Genomic DNA, 10010 nt, shown 5'->3' on the forward strand with positions numbered 1-10010 from the left:
GTACTCAAATAGGTTTATCAATTGGGGGGCATATAATACCCAATTCCCATAGTCACAACAGAATTGCGATCAAATTCTTCCTACATTGAACATTGTTTCTCATTATCCTAATAAGGAGAAGATGTATTTGTGCTAGAACATATCACGATAATTCTTCCTGTACTGTCAGCCAAATCTTTCAATTTTGTCAGTGTACTATTGTTTTGAACTCATCCTTTAATAACGCGACCATTAAACATAATGCAACATTTCATATAATGATAGTATATTAATAAACAGATAAATTTGTATTGTTCTTTATAGCATAACTACCACTGATCAGAGACTTTTCAAAATGTTGAGTCAACAAGATGGAAATATGCAGCTTTTACAGACTAGCACCTCATAACATTGATCCCCATGTATTTATGTACTGCCTTAGAACACAAAGTCCTAGACTGAAATATTGATTTTGTAACTCTAAACATTTAAATATCAATCTTCACTATAAAAGATTTTGTGCAACTGTGATTGTTACAGTTTACAGTTATGCGAAGTTGTGATCTATATTTTCCTGCATTAAAGTTCTCAAATAACTTACCCTATGAAAGCTTTGGTCTCTTTACAGTAATAATTGGGCTAAAATGGTACATTGTTGTCAGTACAAGTAGGGGAATTGTTAAGCTTGGAAAGCTGCTAAAAACCTCCTCGCCTTTTAAAAGAAAACAAATTGAACAGACTTTGCAAAATAAAGTATTAGTCCTTGATTTGCTACTCGTAATATGAACGTTAAGATCATAAAATAGCATGGACTCTATCAAGGTATTTGATGTCTTTGAGAAAAACCATTTTGTGTTAAGGTTAAATTGGAAGTTCAAATCTTGTTTTTTCTTCCTTTTAGCTACTCCACAGCCAGAAGAAAATGAGCTACATGCCTACCATTTAAAGTGCTTAGAGAATATCGTGCAGCTTCTTGATTGCTAATGAGCATCAGATTACTTCTGTTGAAATTGGACAGCTTATTCAATGGGAGACTGAAATTTTAAGAAAAGACTTCTAATTCATGGATTTGTGACAGCAGCGTGCATGCTATGGTAGAAATTTATGAAGCCTTTGAGAAAAGAGTTCATCACTTTGAACCAAAGAAATTGCACTAAATGTGGTTCAGACTTATTTGTACTGTAATCCCAATGGGAAATTATGATGCTACTATGTAAAGTATGTACACAGAAGGAGGAATGTACAGAGGAAAAGTATGTAAAAAATCAGTAGTTTTCTTAAATTATGCATTGAAATTATTACTGTAAACTATTAGAATTGCTATTTTGGTCTTAATAAAGTTTTTTTTTAATTTAGATCAGCATGTGTTGTTTGTAAATTGTAATTTGTAATGTTGTGGATGTGCACAAATGCATATTTAGATTCAAAACCTGAAAATGTTGGCAGTTGTGGTGTCTCATGCCTATTGGGTATAGAACACCAACATGTGTGTTTTAGTTTTGAGGGAGTTTGTAGTGCAAACTCCTGCATTTTTAAAATATGCCAACAATTGATAAGTAGCTCTCAATTACTGCTGTTTTAGGTGATAGTTAACAGTTTATTCAGGATATGAGGCATGTGCACCAGTTTTAGCTGCGGCATTGTAGAAAATATTTGAGACACGATCTATTGCTTTCCAATTTGTAAAGGCTTCAAACCTTTTCATTGAGGAAAAAAACAGTCTGTTATCCGCGCCTGTGTTTCCTTTTAACTGCTACTAGTATCTATTAAAAGTTTTTCAGTATTCTCTGCTAAATGAGTTTGAGAGAAAAATGCTTAAAAATTGATGTCTGAACACATGACAGTTCTGCTGAATGTGCTTCTGAAATATCTAGTGGGGTGTTTAAATTTCCCTCAGTGCATCCAGGGTTTTTTTTATGGCAGGGACAGGCAAAAGGGAGCATATATAAAGCGAATTTTGGGTAACATCTCTAAAGGATTTTAAGCAAAGCCACGTTTCTCAGTATTTAACCTTTTCTTCCTAACCAGATGATAAAAGCATCTTCCACTGATAAAAGGAATTTTTGTTTGTTTTGCGATGCTTGTAAATAATGGGTGACTGGATATTACTCAGCTGACATAAGCATGATGTTTATAGTGGCTAGATTTAATTATTACTGGAAATGTAATTATCAGCTAACCTGCCCCCTTTCCCCCCCAACAAAAAGCAAGGAAAGACCACCAGAGCCTGATTCTTTTCCACCTGATACATTGCGTAAGTATTGTAACTTCCAAAGTGGTTGTTGAATTCTGTCATGCTCATCCCATGGTGTTGCAGAAGAGAAAGCTGCAGAAGACTCAGCCACAGGCAGCTCTGCGAGTCAGCGATTCCTGACTGGGCTTGGTGTTAGTTCTCTTCCCCTCAGGCTTACGTGTGCCACTTCCCTTCAGAGACTTACGTTTCGGTGTACTGAACCCTGATGATTTCTCTCATAAATCGGATTGTAAATCAAAATCAAAATGCAGATTGTTTGCCAGTTTGCTTTCTTTACAAGAGAGGAAATTCAGGTTCGACACGAGGAAGAAATTTTTTACGCTGAGGGTGATGAAACACTGGCACAGGTGGCCCAACGAGGTGGTGGGTACCCTGTCCCTGGAGACATTCCAGGCCAGGCTGGACGGGGCTTTGAGCAACTTGATCCAATTGAAGATGCCCCTGCTTATTGCAGGGGGTTGGACTAGATGACCTTGGAAGGTCCCTTCCAACCCAAACTATTCTGTGATTGAGAGACACAAAACCCAACAGCACTCAATGCCAATTTAACTCCAATGGAAGGAACCACTCTGCAGGGATGACAAGAGCTCTATTGAAATGTAGAAATACACATGGATCTAGTGAGGTGAAATAGGGGGATATAGTTGAATGACTTCATTACATGCAAATACTATATAATAAGAACATAGAAGATGCCTGTTTTCTATGAAATATTTCTATTTCACTGAGCTGTGCAAATTCTTGGAGAAATTATTCACAATGAAAAATCTGGCTAATTTGCTAATACATTTGTTATTACAGTAAACCTTAGTGTGAGTGCTGTGTTTATCCAAAAATGACCGTAGATCTAACTTCTACTTTCTCAGTACTTTGCAATATTTTACAATTGTGGGAAGCAACTGTAGTGATAACCTAAGTAAATACTTGCGTTTGGTGTTGCTCCTCAGGAAAATCAGACCTATTTTTAGCCTCTAAGAGCATGCACATCAAATCTCTATATTCACTTGTGCACAAAGTCTTCACGGAATAGTTGAAACTTCTTCAAGATGAAAGAAAGAGGATGTTATTTATTTGAGGGTAGCACTCCATGACCTTTTCCCTCAAAAATTGGGGACATAGAGCACTTGCATCCTGTCTTCCTGCATGTTAATAAAGAGGTGGGTTATAAAACATAAAAGACTCTATAATTTCTGTTTGCTGGCACTTAAACTAGCACAATTAGCCTCACAATAAACATTAGTCTTAGAAGCTTTCATGAAAGGAAATTAAAATATGGAGACCTAATTCACGGTTAAGCTTAATTACAGATTTTTTGAGATGCAGCTATTTTCAAGAATGTGGTATTTATCATGTTTGGGTTTTCAAAGAAAACTAAATCTTAAAATACCTTCAAATTGTAAGAACAGTAAAATCATTTCTTATCCTACAGAAGAAAGTGCAACTAAAGTGGAGCTGGACTTCCTGAATAGACTATGAAATTTAGAAGGTAGTATTCAGTGTGCATCTAGCTTTTCTAATAAAAAGCATGGCTATGTAAGCTAGCAGTGTCTTGAAAATCCTTATCCAGGAGAACACAACTGCAATATATCTGCAGATATATTATGCTCTTACTTAGTTGTTTTATCTTTAATCACAAGTTTGTAATCAAGAAAGAAGTTATTTAATATTCGAAAGAGGTGTGTACACAAATCCACTACAAATGAGGCTTTCAGATTTTTCAAGACTGTCAGCTCTTGCATGTTCAAAATTTTCAAATAATTTCTGCTTGAGTGGTAGAAAATTGTGGATTAAATTTAAATCATTTGGGTTTGATTGTGTGTGTTCATGCTAATAGAGACATTAAGTTGTGATTTGCTGATGAAGTTTTCAGACCTTTGAGTAATAGATTTTCAAGATTACTTGAAAATTCTCAGAAAAAAAGATGTCATTTATGAGAAAGGTACTATTTTTTTCCTTTTCCAGCATTGGACTCTCCTCAGTCACACACAGCCACTGGTGGAGTGTTTCATTGGTTCCTCTCCATATCAAACTTGCAAGTTCCGGCACTTGCAGGCTTCTGGGTTCAGTGGAATGGTGGAGCAGCACTGGCCAGACTGGGGAAGGGAATTTTGTGTGCTAAAACTTTGGCCAGCTGTATATGGAGATTTCCCCTTGCAGCAAAGTAGAAATCTTCTCAAACCTGATTGTCCTTCAGAGAAGTGTCTTTTAGTGTCTTTTAGGATAAAAAACAAACAAACAAACAGAAACGGTTAGCAGAGACCTAACGATTGCTGTCCTCTAGGGAGCACTCTACAGTTTGAAGTTTCTTAGGGTCACTAAAAAAATGATCCCTTCAAGTCTTTCCCCTAGAGGGCCTCCTAGAGTAACCATTTACAGCTACACTGTTGTGACAGCAGCTTTACTACTGTTGCTTCAGAAGATAGTCACAGTAAATAGAATTTCACAATCCCACAACCCTCTTTCGCTCATCTTTTGGCTCCTGGGCCACTCTACAGAAGATGGATGTTCTTCATTCATCATCTGCTATTGATTATTTTGATGATTATCTGACCTCATACAGCAATCCTTTGTGGCCCCTTGGGTATCCCCAGGGGCTGATTAGTCTCCCTGTTGTGTAACTGAGAAGGGTTTGGCCTCAGGGGTGAGGGTCAGTCTGCTCTCTCTTCTTTTTATAACTGTTGTTTTGAGTGCTGAAGATCAACAATAGGGATTTTACAGCTCAGTTTGCATGTTCCCCCTGCCAGCTGTATCTCAGCCACCACAGTCTTTTCAAGAAAAAAATTTACCTCATGAAAGATGGTCCCATTTTCACTGGAAGATGAGATTGTCACAGCACCTCCTTTCCTGCATTTAAAACGGAGAGTGGCAAGTTGTATTGGATTTACAGCAAACAAATATGCTCGTTTCTTCATAAACACATGGATCAATTCTGAACGATCAACGTGGACATTGTCTTGTCATTCCAGCTTCTTGATTGTTTACCAACAGGACTACAAAATTTTACATTTAGAGGTCCTGGACCTTAGTGTTTAGTTTGTGTGTGCAAGTCTTTGCAGAGCAGAAGTATCATTTTAATAGAAATCAATACCACATATGATTTTTGCATACGATGCTATAATTTTCTTCAAAAAGGAAAGTGTTGACAGACAGTTGGAGTTAGAAGGGTTTTGCATAATTGCATGATGGAGCTGTTCGGAAAGAAGTTCGATTTGTGTTTCACAAAACTTTAACATTTCCATTTCAGTTGAAAATAAAAATAATCTACTTTATAAAGAAATCTCAGGAAGCTCGTAGATAGATTTTTGATTAGTATTACATTTTTGTGATTTTTATTTTTTACAAATTTTTACAAATGTTTTTATTTTTGCAGAAAAATCTGTCTTCATTAACTTCAACACCGGTGTTTTTCTGATTTTATTCTGTCCTTTTTCTTCTGTTTTGGATTATTGACACCATTATCTGCCCTCTAGATCCAATAATCACAGAATCACAGAATCACAGAATCGACTGGGTTGGAAGAGACCTCAGAGATCATCGAGTCCAACCCTTGGTCCAACTCTAGTCCGTTTACTAGATCATGGCACTAAGTGCCATGTCCAATCTCAGTTTAAAAACCTCCAGGGACGGCGAGTCCACTACCTCCCTGGGCAGGCCATTCCAATGCCTGATCACTCTCTCTGTAAAGAATTTCTTTCTAATATCCAGCCTAAATTTCCCCTGGTAGAGTTTAAGCCCATGCCCCCTTGTCCTATTGCTAACTGCCTGGGAGAAGAGACCAATCCCCACCTGGCTATAACTTCCCTTCAGGTAGTTATAGAGAGTGATGAGGTCACCTCTAAGCCTCCTCTTCTCCAGACTAAACAACCCCAGCTCCCTCAGCCTCTCCTCATAGGTCTTATGTTCAAGTCCCTTCACCAGTCGTGTTGCTCTTCTCTGGACCCGCTCCAGCACTTCAATGTCTTTCCTGAACTGAGGGGCCCAGAACTGAACACAATACTCCAGGTGTGGCCTCACCAATGCAGAGTACAGGGGAAGGATCACTTCCCTTGTCCTGCTGACCACGCTGTTTTTGATACAGGACAGGATACCGTTGGCCTTCTTGGCCACCTGGGCACACTGTTGGCTCATGTTGAGCTTCCTGTCAATTAGCACCCCCAGGTCCCTTTCTGTCTGACTGCTCTCCAGCCACTCTGCACCCAGCCTGTAGCGCTGCAGGGGGTTGTTGTGACCAAAGTGCAGCACCCGGCATTTGGCCTTATTGAACTTCATCCCATTGGAATCAGCCCATTTTTCCAGTCTATCCAGATCCCTCTGCAGAGCCCTCCTGCCTTCCAGCAGGTCGACACTCCCTCCCAACTTGGTGTCATCAGCAAATTTGCTGATGATGGTCTCAATCCCCTCGTCTAAATCATCAATAAAGATGTTAAACAGGACTGGACCCAACACTGACCCCTGGGGAACACCACTAGTGACTGGCCGCCAGCTGGATGCAGCCCCATTCACCAGCACTCTCTGGGCCCGGCCCTCCAGCCAGTTCTTAACCCAGCGTAGAGTACACTTGTCCAAGCCATGGGCTACCAGCTTTTGCAAGAGTATATTATGGGAGACAGTGTCAAAGGCCTTGCTGAAGTCCAGATAGACCACATCCACAGCTTTCCCCTCATCCACCAGGTGAGTCACCTGATCATAGAAGGAGATCAGGTTGGTCAGACAGGACCTGCCCCTCCTAAACCCATGCTGGCTGGGTCTGATCGCTTGTCCATCCTGAAGGTGCTGTGTGATTCCATTCAGGATGATCTGCTCCATAATCCTGCCAGGCACCGAGGTCAGGCTGACAGGCCTGTAGTTGCCAGGGTCAGCTCTGCAGCCCTTTTTGTGGACTGGGGTAACGTTGGCCAATTTCCAATCATATGGGACCTCCCCAGTGAGCCAGGACTGTTGGAAGATGATGGAGAGCGGCTTGGCAAGTTCTTCTGCTAGCTCCCTCATCACCCTAGGATGGATCCCATCTGGTCCCATAGACTTGTGAGGATCCAGATGGCTCAGTAAATCACCAACTATGTCCTCCTGGAATACAAGGGGCCTATTTGGCTTCCTATCTCTGCCAACCACCTCCAGAGATGAGTTGTCCTGAGGGCCACCTGTATTACTGGTAAAAACTGAGGTAAAGTAGGTATTAAGTACCTCAGCTTTCTCCTCATCTTTGTTAACTATATTTCCTTCAGAGTCCAACAGAGAATGGAGGTTTTCCTTGCCCCTCCTTTTGTTATTAACATATTTGAAGAAGGACTTTTTATTATCCCTGACAGAATTGGCCAAGTTAACTTCAAATTGCACTTTTGTTTCCCTGATCTTTTTTCTGCATGATCTAGCTATTTCCATAAATTCTTCATAAGTAGCCAGCCCTTTTTTCCACAGTCGGTAAAGTCTCTTTTTATTTCTGATTTCATTCAAAATCTCCCTGTTTAGCCAAGCCGGTTGTCTTCCCCGCCGGCTAGCCTTTCGGCACACTGGTATAGCCTGTTCCTGTGCACTCAAAACCACCTGCTTGAAGAATGTCCAACCCTCCTGGGCCCCCTTGTTTTTAAGCATTGTTTCCCAGGGTATGCTCTGAACTAGACTTCTGAATAGGCAAAAATCTGCCCTCCGGAAGTCCAGCGTAGAGGTTTTGTTAATGGTTCTCCCTGCATCTCTGAGTATTGAAAATTCTATTATTTCATGGTCGCTATGCCCCAGGCGGCCTCCAACCACCACATCTCCCACCAGCCCTTCTCTGTTTGTAAACAGTAGGTCTAGCGGGGTCTTGCCCCTGGTGGGCTCATTTACCAGCTGATGAAGGAAATTGTCCTCTATACACTCTAGGAACTTCCTAGACTGCCTCTTCTGTGCAGTATTGAGCTCCCAGCAGATATCTGGCAGGTTAAAGTCACCCACAAGAACAAGGGCCGTCGATTTTGAGACATCTGCCAGCTGCTTGTAGAATAATTCATCTCCTTCATCGTCCTGGTTGGGTGGTCTGTAACAGACACCCACGAGGATGTCAGCCTTGTTGGACTTCCCCCTGACTCTGGTCCACAGGCACTCAACCTTGTCACTGCTGACCTCAAGTTTAACAGAGTCGAGTGACTCTCTAACATATAAAGCCACCCCTCCACCTCTCCTACCCTGCCTATCTTTTCTGAAGAGCTTGTAGCCACACATAGCAGCACTCCAGTCATATGAGTCATCCCACCATGTTTCTGTGATGGCAACTATGTCATAGCTTTCCTGCTGCACGATGGCTTCCAGCTCCTCTTGTTTGTTGCCCATACTGCGTGCATTAGTGTACATGCACTTCAAGTGGGCTGCTGATTTCCCTCTTAATTTGGGCTTTCCATCCGTAGGCTGATTTTTGGAGAGCCCAGTTTCAATCCCTTCCCCCTTCAAACCTAGTTTAAAGCCCTCCTGATCAGCCCTGCCAACTTATGGGCTATAGTCCTCTTGCTCCCCCTAGAAGGATGAAGCCCATCTGATTTGAGGAGACTGGGTACCACGAAGCTTGGCCCATGGTCAAAAAACCCAAAATTTTGACGGTGACACCAATCCTTAAGCCACCTGTTGATGAGATGGGCTTTTCTGCTCCTCTCTTTATTTAGTTCCTCATCCATCCCAGCTAGCACAGGAACTGAGGCAAATATCACTTGTGCTCCCGTCCCATGAACTGACTGACCCAGTGCTTTAAAGTCCTTTTTAATTATCTTGATACTTCTTCTGTTGATGTCCTCGCTGCCAGCTTGGACTACTAACAGGGGATAGTAGTCTGAGGGCTGAATTAGCCCTGGAAGTCTTCTATTAATGTCCCTCACCCTGGCCCCAGGAAGGCAGCAGACCTCCCTGTGGGATGGGTCTGGGCGACATATAGGGCCCTCTGTTCCCCTCAGAAGAGAGTCGCCGACTACTACCACTCTTCTTTTTTTTTTTTTTTCCTCTTACAGCTGCAGTTATGATTCTTTTTGTTGATGAGGTCCATCCAGAGGGCTCTCCAGGTGGATCCTCTTGGCTATCCTCTGCCTGATTTTCAGGGTCCAGGGCCTCATATCTATTTGTTAGGGGCACCAAGGGTGGTGATGGGGTTCGAGAGAGGGTTCTTTTACCTCTCCGATCAGGGACCTGTTTCCATTCCCCCCCATTAATTAGATCTGCTGTATCCGCCTTATGGCAGGAGGGACAAGGCTTTGCCATCTCCTGTTGCACACCCTTAGGAGTCAAAAGAGCCTGACCCCACCAGTCTATTTCTTTTTCACTCTCCCTAATGCTCCTTAGTCTCTCCACCTCTTCCTTAAGCTCTGCCACTAGGCACAGTAAGTCATTCACCTGGTCACATCGTACACAGGTGTCTCCCATACCATCCTCGGATACTAATGCCAGGCACAGACACTCTGCGCAGCCAGAAGCCTGGGTGGCTGCATCCTTCTTGGCAGGTAGTGTCTGTGTAGACACACTCTTTGTATTAACGGCAGCAACAGCTTTCCTTTTTCTAGAAACCATTGCTACCCTTAGCTAAATTGGGGACAAGAAAACAAATGTAACCCCGGACAAACTCACCTACAAGAGCTAGTTGTGTCCAGTCTACTTGCCCTGCCACACCCCAGTCTGTGTCACCAGCAGCAAGTGAGAGGTCTAACAGCGAGGAGTGACAGAACCTCTGAGCCCCACTGCACAAGCAGCCCCAGTCGCTGCTGCAGCACCGTGTGGGTGGTGCTCACACCAGAGTGTGAGGCCAGAGTCAGAAAAATGT

General features: G+C 42.2%; 1 protein-coding gene across 2 annotated transcripts in view; it reads left to right on the forward strand.

Moving 5' to 3' along the window:
• RTTN (rotatin) overlaps nucleotides 1-1334 on the forward strand; it is a 78608-nt gene extending 77274 nt beyond the window's left edge. For both annotated transcript variants that reach the window (XM_021291395.2, XM_021291399.2), the window contains one exon: nucleotides 881-1334. In XM_021291395.2, coding sequence (XP_021147070.2) covers nucleotides 881-963 — 83 coding nt within the window. In that variant the 3' untranslated portion in view covers nucleotides 964-1334. The remainder of the gene's footprint in view (nucleotides 1-880) is intronic.
• The last annotated feature ends 8676 nt before the right edge of the window (nucleotides 1335-10010 follow it).

The sequence above is a fragment of the Columba livia genome, chromosome 2, assembly GCF_036013475.1.
Source record: "Columba livia isolate bColLiv1 breed racing homer chromosome 2, bColLiv1.pat.W.v2, whole genome shotgun sequence".
NCBI lineage: Eukaryota > Metazoa > Chordata > Aves > Columbiformes > Columbidae > Columba > Columba livia.